Raw genomic sequence first — 20475 nt, forward strand, 5'->3', positions numbered from 1 at the left:
TACATTTGGTGTTATTGTTCAACCCTGTAGTTGTTTTTAAAAGGGCTTTATAAATTCACACAGACTCACAGTCCACTGAAATAAGTTTCATCTGGTGTGGTCTTCTGCTGCTGTAGCACATGTCCTTCAAGCCACGTGATGTGTAGTGCATTCAGAGATGCTCTTCTGCATACCTTAGATATTGAGTGGTTATTTGAGTTACTGCTGCCTTTCTATCAGCTCAAAGCAGTCTGGCCAGTCTCCTCTGCCATCAAAGCATTATCATCCAGAGAAATACTGCTCACTGGATATTTTTTCCTTTTTTTTGGACCAGTTTGCATAAACCCTGACCAAAGTAATATCCTACGTGCTACATTCTGATCTTTAGCTTTAACTTCAGCAGGTCATGCCTACACGCCCTGAGCTGCTTCCATGCGACTGGCTGGCTAGCCAATCTGCAAGACTGAGCGCAAAACACATGAATTGGACTCAGAAAGGGGGTACATGTAGGCATATATACGCCTCCAGGAAACTGAAAATAAAGTTTAATTATGCAGATTAGTGTTGGCTATTTAATGTCAAATCATGAAACTGATTGTGTTAAGGTAATGATATCAACCAACTAAATATAGTTAAATACTCAAGATTTATCTCTAAAATGTAGAGGCATTAAAGATTCTAAATAATGAAGTAGCAATATTTGACTAACATGCATAACCTCTGTCATTGCCAGTATCAGGACAGGTGTAGAAAATTCCATCACACAAAAGCATCTGATGTTTTAAGGTTTTAGTTTATTTTTCTCCACTATTTGACACACCAAGTGCTTAAAGAACAATATTAACACCACAAACGGCACAGTACTCCAACACAGCAGCGACCGTTTCCCCGCTGCTGACCCCACGCCATTGGTCCATTTAATGTGAATGTCGATAGAAACTAGTCTGGTCGTTCGGTAGGGCAGGCAGGGGGGAAATCAGGTGGGAGGATGACACACTAGCATCACATAATATTGACACCTTCACACAACTGAATACATTGATTACTGCATGTAATTTTAAGCTAATGAACAGACACACAAGATGGTTGTTTTCAAATTCAATAATGGTGATAAGGAGCACAAGAACAAAAAAAGAGGAAGAATCCTGGTGTGTAGTGGCTTATTACAGTATAATGTGCCTGCTAACGTCTGCTAGATATACAGCTGTCTGAAAACACAACAGAGCACTCCACGCTTTTGTTCAAAAGATCAACTCGGCTCAACATTTTCACCTCGTCTGCCCTGTCGCTCCTTAACGCATGTTCTGATGCCACTAATAAGCAGTTGGTCCCACTTGGTGTCAGTGCGGATGTTAGTAGAGCGTTTCAACAATGAACCAATGCTGTTCTGACAGAAGCGAAACACTGACACAAACATGCTGATCTGGCCTGCTTGGGAGCGATTTGATATTTTGTGTGAAGTGGGGAGAGGGGGTAAGAAAGCACCTGACATTAGAGACAAGTGTGTGAAAGAAGGAATGTGGAATGAATACTGACTAAACATTTTTGATTATCCTCCAACCGTTTAACTTCAAATTGTCTCAAAACTGTAACCGTTTGTTGAAACTGGGGAAAAAAAAAAAAAAAAAAAAAAAAAAATTAAAAAACAGACAGACGACCCAAGTCTGTTTCCTTTTAGTACTGTGATGTCACATGATGGTTTCAAATACACATATCTAATAATGTAACTTTAAGAACTCTAAAGTAAAGCAGACAGCACAGGCCTGTGATTGATGGAGGAGTGAAGAGGGGAGATAGCAGAGCAGATATAAGACTATAACTACACCACAGCTCAACGTGGTAGTTTGCCGTTTAATAGGCGTGATTAGCCACGTAGAGGGACTGGGCTGCGGCGGTGCCACTTCCGGAAGACTCGTACTTGCCGAGTGCAGCCAGCCCGTTAGCCTGGAGAAGAAAGAAAACAAAACAGACATAAGCAATAGAGCAAATAAAGGTTTTTTTTTTTTTTTTTTAAATTTAAACAGTACTAAGGACACATCTGATGTCCCTTCCTGTGGTCTGACCTCGGCACGCTTGACGAACTCCTCGGTGGCGGCCTTCTCGTTGTTCAGCTGTCCTTTCCAGGCATTAAGAGCCGAGGCCTGCAGGGCACGGCCGTAGGAGAAAGTCAGGGCCCAGGGCTTGGGGAGTGGGCAGTTGTTAATGGCATTAAGGTTCACGCTGGCCTCTTCCTCAGACTGGCCACCAGACAAGAATGTCACCCCTGTTTACACAAAAGAAACACGAGTTACCGATCTGCTCATACCTGATGTCGAGAAAGATTTTAAAGGTTTTCTAAAGCATCTTTTCCTGCATGTTTGCACTCTGCAGGTAGATATAAACGAGTGAAAGAATCAAGAGATTTAAGTATTACTACTTATATTAGATATAAGTATTACTATTAGGAAATCAAAGCAGTCTGAAAAATGGCAAAACAGCCAATTTACTAGTTAAATCATCCCCTGGAATTTAGATGAGTTCACTGATTTTATACACTCACAAAAGCATGTTTCAGCTAGCAATTTATCCATGATAAGATATAATGGTTTAACTTTTGAATATGCTGCTCTATTAAGTCGCCTGCAGCCCTGCTTTTGCACACCGACACTGTCCCACTCCCTGAATCCTTCCTATTACACACACACACACACACACACACACACACACACACACACACGAGTATCTTGCCTGGGACAGCAGGAGGCACTGTGCGGCGCAGAGCAGTGACAGTAGCCATGGCGATTTCTTCACTGCTGTACTTAGTTGGGCAGGAGTGTCCGGCTGTGACCATGTTGGGCTTCAGCAGTGTTCCCTCCAGGTACACATGGTGGTCCGACAGAGCCTTGTACACTGCAGCAAGGACCTAACAGCAGGAGACAAACGACAGCACGCGAGTCCAAAGTTGAACTCTCCAGAACAGATAAAGGCGGCCGAGTTCCACATTCTGCACCATGTTACCTTCTCAGTGACGTACTGGCAACGCTTCAGGTCATGATCTCCATCAGGAAGGATCTCGGGCTCCACAATTGGAACAATACCATTCTGAGAGAGATTACAGAGTGTAAATTTAACACCAGTATTTTAGAAATATACAATACTACCATTTGAGGATCAGTAGTGTCCTTTCCAAAAAAGGAAAGGAATTTAACCATCCTCTATAGCGCCACACCAACCTGTTGGCAGATGCTAGCATATCGTGCCAGCACGTTGGCGTTCTCAAAGATGGCCAGCTCAGACGGTGTGGTTTCGCTGATCTTCAGCACACAACGCCACTTGGCGAAGTCTGCGCCGTCCTTCTTGTACTGCGCGCATCGCTCGGACAGCCCATCCAGACCTGGACTCAAACAACGCACACAGAACCAGCCATGAGAAACACACAGGGCTTCCATGAAGTTCATCTCAGTTCTCAAACTTCTGCGTCTACTGCATCCTACCCTGAGTGGTGGTCTCTCCATTTGTTCCAGCGAGGGGCACAACACCCTTATCAACCTGTAAAGACAGAAATGGAAAATGTTCTGAATTTCCTCCAAGTATGACCTGAAAAAACTTTAGCCCAGTTTGTCCTAACAACATGATCTGCTGTTATGTGTGGGCCTGTGTGTATGTAAACATGCTGAAAGTGGGTCAGCGTGTTTTTTTTTTTTTTTTTTTTTTAAACCAAAAAAAAACTTTCAGGTTTTACCTGCTAAACCAATGATGAGGGTTTACTCTGCCTGCTAAGCTGACTCACTTGACTGCATTATATCAACAGCACAGTGATGATGACATTCAAAACCAAAGAAGGTTGAGATTTTCAGCACTCAGGCTCTTATGTTTTAAGAGGTCGAGTCTGAGCATGACAAACTATGTAAACTAACACGCAACGGCACAAACCAGGCAATGCAGCAGAAGCATAATTAAACTGAGCTGAAACTAATTTTCAAGATTGCACCAGGGAAAACTGATTACCCAGCAACAGCAGTCCCCTGCCTACCTTGATGCCAACGACAATGCCGCGGTCTTTGATGAGCTTGGCGAAGTTGACGCCATCGTCAGTGTTCTGGTAGAGGGTTTCATGGAAGAAGATGACACCTCCGATACAGCTGTCGATGCGCTGGTCGGCTGTGAAGAGCAACTGGCGGTAGCGGCGCCTGTTCTCCTCAGTGTTCTCGACCCCAATGGGGTTCAAACGCTTTGCCATGCTGCCTAAAGAGTAAAAAACAAGGACATTGATTTAATAAAATAAAAAACACACAGACATCACAAATGCCATTTATTTAGCATCAGCTACAGTATAAAATGGCTTTCAGCAGAAGACTAAAATTGCTCGTTTGCAGTAATCTTATAGAAACAAAAACATGCATCTTTATTTTATGATCTCTTCACATAAAAACGCACAGCAATTCTAATTTTACATGCAACTCACTGCATGTTCAGTGTACTGTATGTTGGTATTCAACCATGTTTAATGTTGCGTTTCAATCAGCCACCTTTGCTGAAACACTAACACACCAACACATACCGGTGGACTCATCAGCTGCGAGGATGCCTTTGCCTGGAGCTACTATCCTGTGAGCAATGTCCTGCAGCTCCTTCTTCTGCTCAGGGGTCAGTGCGGGATACTGGTGAGTCATGGTGGCTGAAAGAGAGCGAGAAACACATACTGCTTCACTATGTGCAAACCTGGATGATCGCCCAGCGCTGGCCTCATTTAATGTCTCTATTGTCTGCAGCTCGACTATACTGTTACATTAATGAGCTTTTCTCAGTTTAGTGCAGCCAGATGGGTGAAAATGGCCAAACTCCAACACGATGGCACTTAATCACAGCATACAAGAACATGGCATGTGTGCAAGATGCGAGCAGTACATTTCCTGTTTCCTGAGAGTTAAAAAAAAAAAGAAAAAAAGAAATAAAAAGAGTAACTTCAGTAAAGTCATTTATTGTGACTAGAAGCAAATACCCCATCTTGTTGACATTTATTTTATTTAGGGTTTGTAAAAGTTCCTTTTCATGCATCATGTGGTGTCAGTGATTAAAAAACAGAAAGCTTGGTGGCAGTGACCAAACTCCATAAACAGCCTTCAAACCAGATTATTTAATTCCCCTTTCCCTTCCTCGCTCTTCCGTAAATTAGCAGTTACGTAACCCCTCACCTCCCCCATCTGAACCACAGCAGACGGATGGAGGGAGGGGGAAGGGGTTTTGTAACAACGCTCCTATAGACTCTGCTGCCAGTCCTCATTACAGCTGCAGGCCTGGATGCAACACGGCTCGTTTCCCCCTCCTCAGCAACACTCTTTGTTTTCCTCTGTCATTATACACCTCTCTGCAAGTTACTCGAGTGACATGTCACGCATCCATTGAAGTGCTGCTGCTCTCAGACTACAAATTATTTCTACTGGATCCATGCGAGATGAGTGCATTAAGGATTTGTAAATTTCCATTCTCACTCCAGCTGATGCACTGTGTGCCTGGGAACAAGCTGTGACTTGTCTGTTTGGCTATATTGGTATCCGAGGTGCTCCCGCTGAACACAAGGCTGTAGCTTTGTGCACAACGTCGCATGTTCCCGGGTGTGGGCCACAATAACAGGTCATCCATTGGAGAATTTGATAGACGATTCATTTATTGCACAAAATGTTCCTCCACAGCGAGCAGTCTTAACTAAAACCTGGAATTGTCAGTATATTGTAAAGGCACACACACTCATAGGAGGCTGTAATACAGCTTAATGATAAAGTCAGGGAGGCTGGTTTGTTGTGAGAGCACACCGTCTGATATACTCCCTGTACCCTCTGTGTTAATCCTCAGCTTAAAGCTATGAGATAACCTTTACAGTACACACAGGCCTCTCAATGAAATCAGTGTGCAACTCTTATGTTACACACACACACTGCTCAGTGCTAACAGTTAAACCTCACACGCAGGTGAAATTAAACACGGCCAGGCCTGCAGGGTATATCGTGTCCCCCGAGGAGAATAGCTTCAGCAGGGGTACAAACTGCATACTTCACATCTCCAGTGAATAAAAGGAAGTATTTACACTTGATAAAAGCCAACCTAAGGGCACAGGCATGTGTGCACTCAGCTCTGCTCCACTGTCTGTGCCAGCCAAAAACCATGCTCAGCAAATACCTGCCCTCCTTTGTGAAGCAGTACGATTCCACCGTGGTGGAGTTTCGCTGAGGAAACGTTGCGCAACAATTTAACTCAATAACGAACTCAATAGGAAATCTACAGTTTATGCAACAACTGGCCAAAAATAACGGAAAATTACTAAAGACGTCAACTTTACATTGACTGGAGGCTTACGCTGAAATCACGGCTCAGCCCTGGCAGCCTATGGAGGCCTGCTTACCCACAGACGGCGTCGATGGAGGGCGTGTACCAGTATACTACACAACTATGTAGTATAACTGGTCTGTGGGCTACTCCTGGTTATTCTGTTATTGGTCCAATCAGCTCAGGACAGAGTAGAGGGAAGTTATAACATGAAAAGAGCTGAAGTGAAACCAAGTGTCAAAAACATTGAGAAGTGACCACCACAGCCACTGTCTGTGCTTCTTCCAGTCCCTGTGAATGTCGCCACTTGTCAACCAATCGGCATTAAACAGACACATAGGTCATCCGCAACCAGGGACATGCATCTGGGATTTTGGACGAGCGCACAGGAGCACGTTTGCAATGGGTGAAACCCTGTCTCTTTACACTGTCCATAGGGAAATGCATACAGAAATTAATACAATCCTCCTTAAAAGGACAATATGAGGCAGGACTCTAGCACATGATCAGCTGGGGCAAGTTTGGTAGTAGTGCACTAAAGTTTATGCTTGGAGGGTTATTAGCTTTAAACAAAATGATATTGGCTAAATGTGCAAGTATAAAGTTGTAGAATCACTACTATGCATCAATGCAACAACCACAGAGAGAGAGAGTGTGGTGTCAAGGACATTTCTCTCTTTGGTCCACCCTAAAAGTAATCTGGGAAAATATTTGTCATATAGGATTACCCTTCTGTCTCTCTTAATCTACGATGGCTCCTAAATCAAAAAATGGGAGATTGTCAGATCGCTGTGGCTGAACTCCTTTAGACATAATCAGGTGATGACAACTCAGCTCATGTTACTCACAGCCAAAGGAGGCACTAATCTTATGTTTTCCATTTTTGGGTTTGCTTCTTGAACGTCTCCAGGAAACGGTCCCAGAGGAGGACATTAGAACAAAGACAACTACCTCACTCTGTGCCACACAAGCACCACTGCAGGGCCTTACACCACAGATGTGACACAATATTAAAAAAAAAAAAGGGAAATCCAGGGAAATGACCTGATCAAGAGAATTAAAAGGAAGGCTTTTCATTGGTGTTTGAGCTTAAATATTTCTGTTTTGCATATTCCTTTAGCTAGACAATTTCCATGATCTACTCATGAAGTCAAGTGATTATTCGAAACCATTTTGTTTTGTTTTTTTGAGTTAATATTAAAATACACAATTTTTGAGTTCGGTAAAAGCCTCAACTACCCAACTGTAGCAGATTTAAAGAAACTATAGCACATCCTATAAAAACTGCAGGACATTACAATTGGGGTGAACCTGCATCCTCATTTGTATTGACTAACCTGAGCTACAGTATTAGGCTAAGAACTCTTTAAAAACATCTTCCTGTGTTTCCAGTAGTTTGTTTTTTTTAAAATGCTAAAACTAAAGCAGCGTAAGCACTATCAGAATCAAGTAGCGACCTTCCAGTGGCGTTATCAGCAACACTGGTGATAATCGTTATCTTCCAGACAGTCGCATACACATACACTGTTCAGTGATCATGATGCCCCAGTGACCAAGGACATCTCTGCCACATTTATCTAATGCAGCTTTCAAATATTTTATAAATTATGTCCACAAAGTTCTAAGGCTGTTTGTGTGTGTTCGTGTTCCTGTTTAGCCATCTTTGTGAGGACCGAAATCTGCATTCTACTATACTTGTGAGAACCAAGTTTGAAGGCCTTTTTGAGGCTCAAAATGTGGTTTTAGTGTCAGGGTTACAATTAGGTTATGGTTAGGTTTAGGATAAGGGTTAGGTTTAGGCATTCATTTTTAATGGTTAGGGTAAGGGGCTAGGGAAACCATTATGTCAATGAAGGTCCTCACTAAGATAGCTGAACGGGCATGTGTGTGTGTGTAGTATATTAGAGTGCATCCTATTGATTGTCATTCGTGAGATTTATTTATTTGGTAACTGCTATTAGAAATTCTGCTTGGAGGTCAGATTCTTCATCAATTCCTGATCAATTTCCTGTGTGGTTAAAGCAGTTCAAAAGAATTAACCCCCCCCCTCCCCCAAAAAAACCCCATACCATCACTAAAGACTGATAAGCCTGAAGTGATATGACTGACTGCATATGCAGGATTAGGGCTTTCATGACATGACAGCTGAGATTATGCAGCCATCGTAGCCCAGCTCTCTATATTTTCTGATCTTTGATCCAGCCTGTTGTAGTGGTCTGCCTCAACAACACTTCTGCAATGCGACATGAAGATCAACTCCCTGCTGAGTCACGGAGAACCACTTGAAAAACAAGAAGACAGGACTCTCAACACCGATTTTCAAACACGGTAGGAGAGACATCACCACTCCACACACACACACGCTCTTTAGTTGTTGTTAGATGGAAAATGACACATCTAGATTTGTACCAGGTTGATTTAACTGTGACGCTGTCTGATTACGATTGAATTTCAGGTTAACAGAAGAAAAAAACCAAACAAACAGAGGGGCCATCCAATGCTTCTCACCTTAAAACAGGAGCAGCCCGGCATGCAGTGAGAAATCACAAATACAAGAAAAACATCAGAGTCTACATCTACAGCCATCACGCTCCAGCTGGTCATCTTTTAAGCATTGCTGCAAGCATTCAACTACAAGGTCTTGAGCTTGCATGCTAGATTTACTGCCTATGTTCATAAGCATGTAGGGGGAGGATGAGGATTTTTTGCTGTTTTGTCTAGATCATCAGAACCCTCTGGAGGTGAGGTGTAGCCACCTTTTTTTTTTTTTTTTTTAATTTCTATTTGCAAGCTGCATGAGCTTTGAGATGAAATGGCTCCTGCAGAACAGCACTAAAATAAAAAGCCTGCTTTCAGTGCTGTGCTTTGTTACCAGACGGGCCTCTGGCCTTGGCGTCGCATCTATCTTCAGGCCTTGATGCTGCAGCGCTAGCAGGAGCACTGTTACCCATGCAGCTCAATGACTTGGGAGCCTATTACAGACCTCGAGGCTGCGAGGGTGTCGCAGTTCAAAGAAAGGTGGACACTGATGAAAATGTGCAGGTTAGACTTCAGAAACATGTCCATAACAAACGTCAGTAAAGGGGAAACCCGATGTAAGGAAACCACTCATAATTAAGAACACCTGGTGTCTGATTGTAAAAATACTCTCTGGACTGGAAACTATTAGTTTATCAATAGAGAATTAATCAGCAACAGCGGTTATTGATTAAGGGTTTCGATTTGTTCATTGATCCATTGCCTAATTTGTTTTTTTAATTCATTTTACACATGAAGTGCCAGTGTACAAATCAACAATGAAAACACTTATTTTAGAATTACACTCGTTAATAATGTAAGAGTACAGTAAAAAATATAATTACTCTAAGTGGAAACTGCCAACCCTCATCAATTACATCCCCACGTGATAAGGGCTAAAACATATTTGTTATATATTTTTTCATTATTATTGTTGATATTAGTATTTATTTTACATTCTGAACTAATTTACTTAAGTTGGTTAATTTTATGCCACTTTTCTACAAAATTGGCATAAAATTAAAAAAATATATGCAAGCCTTGCTTCCAAAATTCAGGCCGCTATATGACTTCATTAACACGTGTAGCTTTTTCACGTCCTCTGCGGCTCCGCCTCTCGATGCCTACGTGCTTCGGCACAGCTACACCCTGACGGGAAACAACCTCGTCACAGCCCTCACCCATCACCGCTGCCACCCACGTTTGTACCCGACAAATCACGCATATCAAGCACATGTTAAAACTAAGAGCGTCGATCTGAAGCTAAGGAAGGCGCAACAGGCTCGTCTCCTCCACTTCCATCCTTGAAGGTCATCACTTCTGCGCCCTTCCTGTTGCGTACTTCGATGATGGGGCCGAAATGCGCAACTCTAAAACGACTGTTTTTGAGAAGGTGATAGAGTTTTAGGAGTTGTCTGTCAAATTAAGATGATATAGCATCAGTGATACAGCTAATGACGCTGCTTGTGAATTTATGGCTAACAGGCTAGCTTTTGGAGGATACAGCTAGCTGTAGGTTCTGTAAACAGCATCACATCCGCATCACCATCAGAATGACAGCCATCATGGCTGACGCGATCGGTAACACACAATAAACGTTTAAAATTGTGATATTTGTCGGGTGAGGTGACTCTTACCTGCTGATGGATGTCAGAGCTGATAGAGATCAGGTGAGGTGTGCGCGAAGGATGCGGAACGGTCTCCTGTTTCACTGCTGCAGCGCGACGTGACCTTTTAGAAAGCCTGGGCGGAGCTTATGCTACCGCGTCACGGCACGAAGCGACGGGGCGCATGCGCCGGAGAGCTCCAGAGTGATTGTGCATCTTTTTTTTCCCCCTTTTTTTGCGGAGACAGTTTGTCCTCTGTATTCTAAAAGTACCCAGATATTTATAGATGTATAAATTGACAAAGCGATTGTGAACAAAGGTGGAACCTGTCCTCCTACAGTGCAAACTGTTCAATAAGATAAAATAATATACTTTAATGAATTAAACTCTCTATTTTGTTGAGTCTTTTTTTCGTCCTAGTGCTAAAAAAATCTCTGAAAATGATCAATACTCATATCTTGCGGCCTAGTTAAGTACAAAGCTGGGTGAACTTTTATGGCTTTCACATATGTTAGATTTCTGTTCATATTATTGTTTATGGTATGTTCTGATACTTTGGTAATGTAATTTGTTGAGAGGTTCCTGTAAGGCATTTGAATTGAGCATTAACAAGGTTTAAAACAGATGTGGAACTATGAACGTGGGAATAATATGACCTTACAATGAAGGTATTTGTTTTCGTAAACTCTTCTGAGATGCTGAGATCTGCACTCGGTGACTTTGCCCACATACCTCTATTTTAGTTGTGGCCTAATATACATGCTCAATTTATAGTAAATTTTGTACATATGTGTTGTTTCTTTCTTCTCAGTTTGTGTAAAGATGATACTGTTGGTGCTAATGCCAACTTTCTATTTTCCTTGGGAAATTTGTACTCTTTAACTACAAAGAGAAAAGTAACCAGATGAAATGGGCTTGATAATGTCAGGAAATTCTGATTCTAGTGGTGAATATTGAATTATATTAAATAAATGCACTGTTGTAATCTAACTAGTTTGCATGCCACAGACAATTTTTTGGCATGGGGCGGCATGCGCCACCCTGAAATGATCTCTTGCCACCCCCTAGTTTTCCACATGACAGTGTGTTGTGCGTTCAGAGATGCTCTTCTGCATACTTTGGTTGTAATGAGTGGTAATTTGAGTTGCCATTGCCGTCCCATCAGGTCTGATATCAACACGGCATTTTTACCCCAGAGAAGTGCTGCTCATTGGTTATTTTCCTCTTTTTCCTGTAAAAAGTAGAGATGGCTGTGTGGAAAATTCCCAGATCAGCAGTTTCCGAATTACTCAGACCAGCACGTTTGGCACCACCAACCACACCACGTTCAAAGTCACATTAATGACTTTTCTTCCTCATTCTGATGCTTGGTTTGAACTTCAGCAGGTTCCACCCTGACAGAACAAACCAGCAGAACTTTGTACAGTCAGAGTTTAATATTCCATCTATGCTACATGACAATTACAAAAATACATCATAACATAACATATAAACATCAAAGAGTATTAAAAAAAGTCATATAAACTTTATAAACAGGAATATATACATGAGCATTCGGTGACCAGAAATAAAGAAAGGTCAAGGATCACACACGAGGCATTCTGGGCACACATTAGGGTATACTTTACAAAAAAAAAAAAAAAAAAAAAAAATTACATTATAATCAGATGAGCAGGTAAGTGCATAAAGGTGAGATTACTGGCAAGGGCTTACCACATCCTCGGACAGTAGAAAAAGCCCTGTATCTATCAAAATGTTAACTGGAGGTAAACGGTACTGCGGTTCCAGTCCCAGCTCTGATCTGCACAGCTAGGTGCCATCTTGGAGTCAAAAATCAAGGCTGGATGGGAAAACCAGCGAGCACTCCCCTGAGACGTAGGTTATAAATGATGAAGCTAAATAAGGTGTTGAAGGCATACACATTTGAACCTGATACTGTGTCACTTGCTCGAGGAGATGATGTAGCCAAGGTCAGGTTTGGGAAAGGTCAGATTGTGGCATGAGCAAAGGTACAGAATATGTTTCAAAGTAAAAGTAGCACAGATTGAGGCAACGAGTCTTCCATCCGCTTCTGCTAAAATAACTGCAACATCTTGCAACATGAAAATAACAGCAGAGATTTTGAAATCAACTCACCTAGCTGAAAGGATAACTATGGTTTGCACTCTTAAAACAAAAAAAAATATTATGATCTAGAATATTATGATCAACAAGCATGACATTTCCACATGGGGTGAATTTGACAGCATTTGTCCACTATGTTTTAAAACGGCAGCCATGACGGTTTACTGGAAAGTGGATGCACAATAGTGCAATCTTTCTTGCACAACTGTTGGGCAAACAAGTGTGCAAGAAACTGTGTGCAGCGGAGAAAGGCAAACACATAAAGGAAGAAGAACTTGTGTTAAGCACGTCACAAAACATAAAACTCATTGAAATATGCGTGGAGAAAAAAAAAAAGGTGATTTCCATTAATAATATTAGTAATTATATTATTAGTAATTTTAAAGTTTAGAAAATTTTTAAAGGCGCACCAGTTCAAGGGTGAACAAACGTGTAGAAATATACGAATGTAGGCCTTTACACTGTAAACTCAGTGTCTGTCAAACAAACACTTCTCTGCGTGGACCTTTTTCCTGAGCAGGATGGGGTGGGAGTGCTGGGCCAGGCAGCGGTACAGCTGTGTGAGTGTTTGTGCTGGGATCCAGCTGCGAGTGTGGCGTGGCGGGTGGGCTGAGGAGCAAGTCGTAGTCAAAGCCTTTGAGAGGCTGTAGAGACAAAGTCAGGCCTCGTCGAGCTTTGGCCGCTCGGTCCGGTCTCTCCCGCAGCTCCAGAATCACCTGACAGCAACAGAGAGGAGAAGTCAAGACTCATGCTTCAGCTTACAGAGGAAACAACCAAACCGAGGACATTCAGACGTCTCGTCTGTTACCTCCATGGGCTGACGCTGCAGTAGGTCGAGGTCAAAAGTTGATCCGCGGAAGAAGGTTTGCCGCTGGAAACGATCAAGCGTCCTCAAGCGGCGCGAGGGAGTCTTGCATAAAAGCTGGACAGGAAAATGTGCAGATGATGATGTGACCGTTTAACTGGCTCGCTGCTTAGCAGATATACGATAAATGATTACCTCTGTTATTAGCAAGGCCAGTGGGGAGCTGAGGCTGAGGGGCATCTCATAGGGGAAGCTCCTCACTTTCCTCAACATGCTGCAGTGGTCTGGTTCAGGAGCCACCGGGAACTGACAGAGGGAAAATTCAGGGGAGGATTCATCTTTTGCTACTTTGACAGATTAATACTTCAGCATGCCAGAACATCAAATGAACACAGTCTTTCATGCTCATGTGTCACTGAGAGATTAATCGACCTGCTGACCATGCAAACAGGCAACAATAGCTAACCTTCCCAGTAGCCAGTGAGAAAAGCAGAATTCCCAGCGACCACCAATCAGCTGCATGGTTGTAGGGCCCACCACTCAGCACCTCTGGAGCTGCAGAGGACAGAGAACCCTCACCATGTTTTTCCATTCATAAATTCACCTCCCAGTAAAACATAATTAGATACGCTCTAAATGCTTCCAAATCCAAGCATCTGCAGCTGTGGTGGGATGAGCTGCAGGGGAGGTTAAGAGTGGATGTTTTCCTCACCCATATATTGGATGGTTCCACAGATGGTAAAGGCTCTTCCCCCTCTCTCCAGGCGACGAGACAAACCAAAGTCAGCTAGCCGGATGTGTCCTAGAAAAGATCATTTTCTCTATGTTATGATGAGCATGAAGCCCAAGGCTATTTTTTTAACTGATACAGTCAGTATTTTTATTTCTATCATAATGCTCCCTCATAGTTTGCAGTAATAGGTATTGATTGATAGATGTGCATAGCTCTGTTTTCTAGAAGCTTCTGTGCTTTTCCCCTCATACCAAAGCTATGCTGCTCTCTGCTGGGGACAAGATTTACTTACCATTGTCTGTCAGCAGGATATTTTCCATCTGTAACAACAGAGCAAAATAAATAAATAAGTGGATGGGATTACACTCTTGTTTTTCTGATGCACTGAATTCTTATGCCACACACTGTGTCTGCCATCGGATTACTGCGAAACACTGATGAAAGGAAACCTGTAGCCTGTAACAAAATGTTAAAACCAAACAAAACTCGAAATACGGTATCTGATAAAAACACAAAGTATCAGAAAAAATTCTACTTCAATAAAATATTTTGTGGCAATTTAAACATTTTTAATGCATTATACACATTGTTGTGTTCATGCATTGACTAAAAAACAGGAATGAGCAGTTTAGAAACATTTTAGTAAGTAAGAGTTTTCAGCCTTACAAAACCAAAAACAGCTTTTGTATGTGTGCATGATGGAAAAGGAAGCTGAGCTTGCTGTTCTTATATGAGACGCAAAAGCAGGGCATCCAGCTGGAAAGGTTTCAGAGATAAGACAAAAACTCTTCATGATAAATGTTAGGCTTGCAGCATCTGATATCCTTTATTCTGCTGTACGGTGTAAGATTTACACCGTACAGCCTATGGTATTCCTATGGATACCTTACTCCATCCATGGGAATTAAGCAGCTAAGTAACAGCCTGCTGCTGATAATCAAGTGCACTTGATTAGCTGATAGTCAGCAAGCATGAACACCTCTGTAAAAGCAGAAGCTTTGGCAGTTTCCTGGTCTGGAGTATTCAGTGTGTGCACCCCAGAAGTGCCAAGCCCAGCTAATTCACCCCAAGGTCAAACTGTGCAACACTCAGAGAATTTCCCAAAAGCCCATTTCAGACTCTACGGGCCTCAGTTAGTATGTTAAATGTTAAAGTTAATGACAGCATACTTAGAAAACAACTGAACAAGTATTTGGAAGGATTGCTAGGAAAAAGCTTCTTCTCTAAAATAAAGAAGCATCGTTTAGTTTTGCAAAGTTCTATTAAAACAAAGCACAAGATGTCTCGATCAATGTCTTCTGGCCTGAAGCGACTGAAGTGGAATATCAACCTCGCAAACACTGCAGTAAAGGAGTGCTGATTTGGGCTTGTTTTGTAGTTATTGAATCGATCATGAATTCGTCTGTATACCAAAGTATTCTAGACACAAATGTGAGACCACGTGTCTTACAGCAAATCTACAGCAGAATGGCTGAAAAAAAGAATTAATGAGCAATGTCAATGTCCAAGCCCTAACTTGATTAAAATACTGTGGTGGGACCTTAAGAGAGCTGTCGTGAACAACTTCCCACAAACATCATTAAACTCAAACAATGTTGTAAAGAACAGTGGGCCAAATTTCCTTCACAATGATGTAAAAGACTGAGGACTGCAGAGAGTCCTGTGAAAAACCTTGATATAAATAAGTGTTGCCTGAAATGATCTAGATGCCTATGCTTAATGTAGGTTTTGTGTTATGAAGGTAACACAATATTTTCTGTTGTAAACCTAACTATCTGCATATTGTACAGTTTATTTGGTTCTTTACCTTCACATCTCTGTGGATCACCCCAAAATCGTGCAGAAAACCTGTAAAAAAAACAACACAAACATGAGCAAAAACTTAAAACCCAACTAGTAAGCAAACAGGTTTCAAATCCACGTCTTTCTACTGGCAAACTGAGTAATTCTGGCTTTGCTGTGTTGCTGGTGGAGATCCTTAGAGAGCTCATCTGTTTTTAATAAGACCGCCTCTGATAATTACTTCCAATTAAATAACTATGGAAATGATGCTTTGAGCTAATTAAGATTTCTGAGGAGAAAAGTCAGATCTACAGTACGGATGTGGGTTCACATCTTTCATTTAATTAGTAATGTAATAGCATACACACCAAGCGCACATCCCAACTCTGCAGCGAACACTCGCACCATGTCCTCTGGGAACTGACCAATCATCTGCCAGTAGGTGTAGAGGTCTCCTGTGCTGCAGTAGTCACACACTGTGGGAGAAGAAACGGGATCAGAGCATGCCTCTGTGCAGCAGTGTGAGGCGTGAGTGGGAAGTGAAGGTCAGCGGGAGGTGGAACACAACTCTGCTCAATCAAGGGAAGAGACAAGAGCAAAAACTATCCTTTTCTAGGAAGCAAGCAGGGTGGAATTTTAAGGCTGGCTGCCTTTATGGAGCATGACTTTAAACTGCATGTGTGTGTGCGTTTGTAATAACGAATCAGCACGCTGTAACTGAGGACAGCCATATTTATTTAACACTGTTACATAAGGCAACATAAGAATTAAGCAACTGTTTAACCTTAATTGCGTTAAAATATCTGCCTGATATCTGCAGAGATCTTCATCATTCTGTTATGGTGACTTCCATGTTCTCTATATTTCAGGCTCGAAAAATATATGACTCAGTGATGATTCACAGTATGTTCGGCATCTGGTTTTCGGGGGCTAACGCGTTCTCTTTTTGCAGGGGGTGGAGAGGCAAACAAAGTGGGTCACACTTTCTGAGTCAGTGGCTAATTTGGAAAAAGAGGGTAAATGCTCAGGAGAAAAGAGGAAAGAAGTCGAAGAAGCTACACGATGCAGAGGGAGTGGTAGACTGGGGTTGCAGGGTTGGAGGGTGTTTGATAAAGGTGTGCTTACACGTGGGGTACAGGCTCAAAAGACCCAGAATTTTAAAGTCTCAACGGGAACCTCTTTGCCTTTTTTTTGTTCATTGTGTTCTAGGAGCGGGGTTTGGGTGGGGCTGTGGGTAGATCTTGGTCCTAGCTGCCAGTTTTGAGGTGAAAAAAGGTGAGGTGAAGTAAAGGGAGAGTGGATCTGGGTTGGATTGGGTCACTGGTCTCTGTCTGACTCACTAATGTAGACGTGGCGCTGTGTCTGCCAGCAGTCCTGGAGGTCATGGACAAATGGGTGGCGCACCTGACGCTGCAGGCAAAGGTCAAAGGTCAGCCTGGAAAAGCTCAACTGACCATTGTTTCTGAGAGATCACTCAGAATCGCATTAACTTCAGACTTTACAGTCACAAGCCATTTTTGTGAGAAGGAGAATAAAAATAAATGGTTCATCACCATCACAGCAGATTTTTTCTACCTTCTATCAACATTTATAAAGTTAATAAATCAAAGAATAGCACAATATTTACATGAGATCTTATCACTTATTAACTGTTAGCAGTAATTATCACTCACTGACTATTATGTGTACTTTAGAAAGCCTTGGTTTGTTGAGGAATTTGAGTGCTATCTGTATGAAACGTAAACATAAAGCCTTCGAAGTTAACAGAAAACCCACCTGGACTACAACTTCTTCCTTTGACTGCTCCAAGACCCCGAGTCTTAAAATCTCTGCTTTAGGTATGACCTGTGGGCAGACACAAGATGAAATCAGGCCACTGTAATTATAAATGAACCGTGAATACAATTATCTCACAGCTTCAGTTTCCTGCAACAGCCCGATTGGTGTTTATGTTAGAATTTTGACGCAGAAAACCTATATGTTAAAACCCAGATAATCAACACTCACTTTAACGGCGTATGTCTTCTGTTTGACCTTGTCCTTCACTTTCAAGATGGGTCCAAATGAACCTTTGGCGATGTAGCCCAACACCTAGTGAGGTGAGAACAATGCAAACACAGATACAATGGGATGGTGTCTAGTTAAAAAAAGTAAAAGCAGAACATGAGAAAGCTCTGTTACATCATAAGAAGCATGATGTGGCACTGGCGTTCAAAATGACGCTACCTGAAAGTGTTCGTGGCCAGGCACAGTTCTGTGGGGGAATTCGGGCAGGAACATGGTAATGAACCCCGGGAGGCTCCACTCCGCTCTCAGCTTGTGGGGGCCAACTCCTGCCAGCCTCAAGACGTGGTCAGGGATCTCGGGGGCTTTGCCCTGGAGCATTCGACGCTGGCCCAGATGAAGGGCAGACGGGGCAAGGCGACACAGGCCTGCTGGGACAGACAGGCCAATGTTTGAGAGGAAGCCGCGCCATCCAGAAGATAAGTGCTCATTCTCCTGCCCTTCGGAAGGCCTCTGTTGGGGAAACAAAAGATAAAGACACAGTTTTGTAGATGCTACTGCAGGAACAGTATTTAAAAAAACCTTTAGATTGTCTGTTTTTATTACACAAACTCCTGGAGAACAAAAATGAATAGACTGTTCATTCAGAGACCGTTTTACGCAAGGTTAAGTACCAACACTTATCAAGGCAGGCGTGCACTGCTGAAAGCGCCCTTCTGCTTTCACTTGACCTTTTGGGAACTAGAACACACAAAGAAAGTTGGCACAGGACAACCTGTACTGAAAAATGCTTTGTAAAAATATAGAGGAGAATTGCCTAAATGCTACTCTAAATTTACAGACTAAGTCCAAACAACTTACTGTAGCAATAACTTGAATTAGTCGTATTCTGTATGACTTTATCAGTCTCACACATTGCTGTGGAGGAATTTTTGCCCCTTTTTCTTTGTATTGTTGCTTCAGTTCATTGAGATTTGCAGGCATTCATTTATGAACAGCACTTTTAAGGTCCCACTAAAGCATTTCAATCAGGTTAAAGTCTGGATTTTGACTGGGTATTGACACCTTGATTATTTTCTATTTTGTTTCATTCTATTGTTGATTTGCTGCTGTGCTTGGGATCCCTGTCTCATTACATGACCCAGTTTGGGTCAGGCTTTTATCTGTCAAACAGATGACCTCAAATTAGACTGTAATAAACTTGGGTATAAGAGGACTTTGTGGTCAACTCAACGACTGCAAAACAAGCTCAAATCATCACCCCTGCACCGACGTGTTTGGCAGTCAGTATGACGTGTTTGTGATGTTACGCTGGGTTTGGTTTTCACCAAACATCTTCACAATATTCTCATCTGTCCAAAGGGCATTGTTCCAGAAGTCTTGTGGTTAACTCAGATGCAGCTTTGTGAGCCTTAGCCATACTTGCAAAAATGTTTTTTTTTTTACAGAGAAGAAGTTTTTTTTCTCAGTAACCCTCGCAACACCTTGTTCAGGCTTTTTTCTAACTTCTCCTCCTTTATTTTTACTCTTTTATTGTTTAACGTCTACAGCTCTTTTGTGATTCTGTATCTTTTATAGTCTCACACACACACTTGTGAATTTTATCTTAGTGTTTGTTAAAAAAAAAAACAATGACACATGTATCTGGGGTTGTATTTAAATAATTTTACAACCTGCCATAGATTTGAAAGACAGTACACAGTGTATACTTTATTTAATTTATAAAAGGTTGCCTTCCTAACGATTGTGGTTTACTGTACATCAGACATCAGACTTTGCTATAATACAGCCCCATCTTCGTCCCTCAAATGCCTGAGTGGAGCCGCAATTTCATGTAACCATTCCTGCTCTCATATATAAAAACCCTCCCTGGTCTGCAGTGCAGTCACCGGGTCAACAAGCCCTCTCCCCGTGGGGCTGTTGCTGCAGATCTCTGCAGCTATGTAATGCAAGATGTGCGTAATCAGCCATGCAGAGTGTCATTATCATCCGAGCAAAATGAAGGGACACATCTACTCCACTGTCACTCTGCTGAAACAGCTTCCACCAGTGACCAGAATCTGGGGAGTGTCAGACTTTTTGTTTGAAGTGACACATTTGCATTCGAAGTGAATGGTCTCACCCCATATATCGTAACGTGGGAATAACACATTGTAATACTAATCGGCGACTTTTCACCATTACGCAACTTCAGCACACTTTTCAGGTCCCAAGAGACTGCGGAACCCCGTCACACAGGGAACCCCCCCCCACCAAAGCACGTGCCTTACACCTTAGCAACCAGATATCCAACTCACCTTCCTGTTTTTACTGCCGTCGGCCCCCATCTGTGTGACAGGACATCAGCGCAGTGCCCTCATACCGACTTCTGCTCTTCATTTAGCCATCCGCGGTGTTCCGCAACCTCTCCAAGCACAACGGTGTCAGGCTGCACGAACACAACGCGTAGCTTTCGCAAACAATCTGCAGCTGATCGGGCTACGAGGTGTAAAATGTGACAGATATGGCGATATAAAGAAAACAAGTTAATCCCGCGTATGGGCAACGTCAGCGTAAATCCGCCCCCATCACTACCGTCCAATGAGAGGCACGCTTCAGATCCCTGTGCTGCTGCTTGCGGT

General features: G+C 42.5%; 2 protein-coding genes across 2 annotated transcripts; both read right to left on the minus strand.

Annotated features, from left to right (window-relative positions):
• Positions 1-753: 753 nt before the first annotated feature.
• Positions 754-10588, minus strand: aldocb (aldolase C, fructose-bisphosphate, b). Its single transcript, XM_031731370.2, has 9 exons — positions 10437-10588; positions 4520-4636; positions 3992-4203; positions 3453-3507; positions 3192-3352; positions 2977-3060; positions 2707-2881; positions 2043-2242; positions 754-1923 (listed from the first exon to the last, which is right to left on the minus strand). The coding sequence occupies exons 2-9, from the start codon at positions 4629-4631 to the stop codon at positions 1831-1833; spliced, it is 1092 nt and encodes a 363-aa protein (XP_031587230.2). The 5' UTR covers positions 4632-4636; positions 10437-10588; the 3' UTR covers positions 754-1830.
• A 1232-nt stretch (positions 10589-11820) lies between these two features.
• On the minus strand, positions 11821-20347 carry rskrb (ribosomal protein S6 kinase related b). The gene is made up of 13 exons (XM_031731375.2): positions 20152-20347; positions 18077-18367; positions 17858-17941; positions 17627-17695; positions 17191-17260; positions 16219-16326; positions 15876-15916; positions 14361-14388; positions 14048-14137; positions 13802-13890; positions 13531-13641; positions 13339-13452; positions 11821-13246 (listed from the first exon to the last, which is right to left on the minus strand). Exons 1-13 carry the CDS (start codon positions 20179-20181, stop codon positions 13010-13012), a joined length of 1362 nt encoding a protein of 453 aa, XP_031587235.2. The 5' UTR covers positions 20182-20347; the 3' UTR covers positions 11821-13009.
• Between the last annotated feature and the right edge of the window lie 128 nt (positions 20348-20475).

The sequence above is a fragment of the Oreochromis aureus genome, linkage group 10, assembly GCF_013358895.1.
Source record: "Oreochromis aureus strain Israel breed Guangdong linkage group 10, ZZ_aureus, whole genome shotgun sequence".
NCBI classification, from domain to species: Eukaryota; Metazoa; Chordata; class Actinopteri; order Cichliformes; family Cichlidae; genus Oreochromis; species Oreochromis aureus.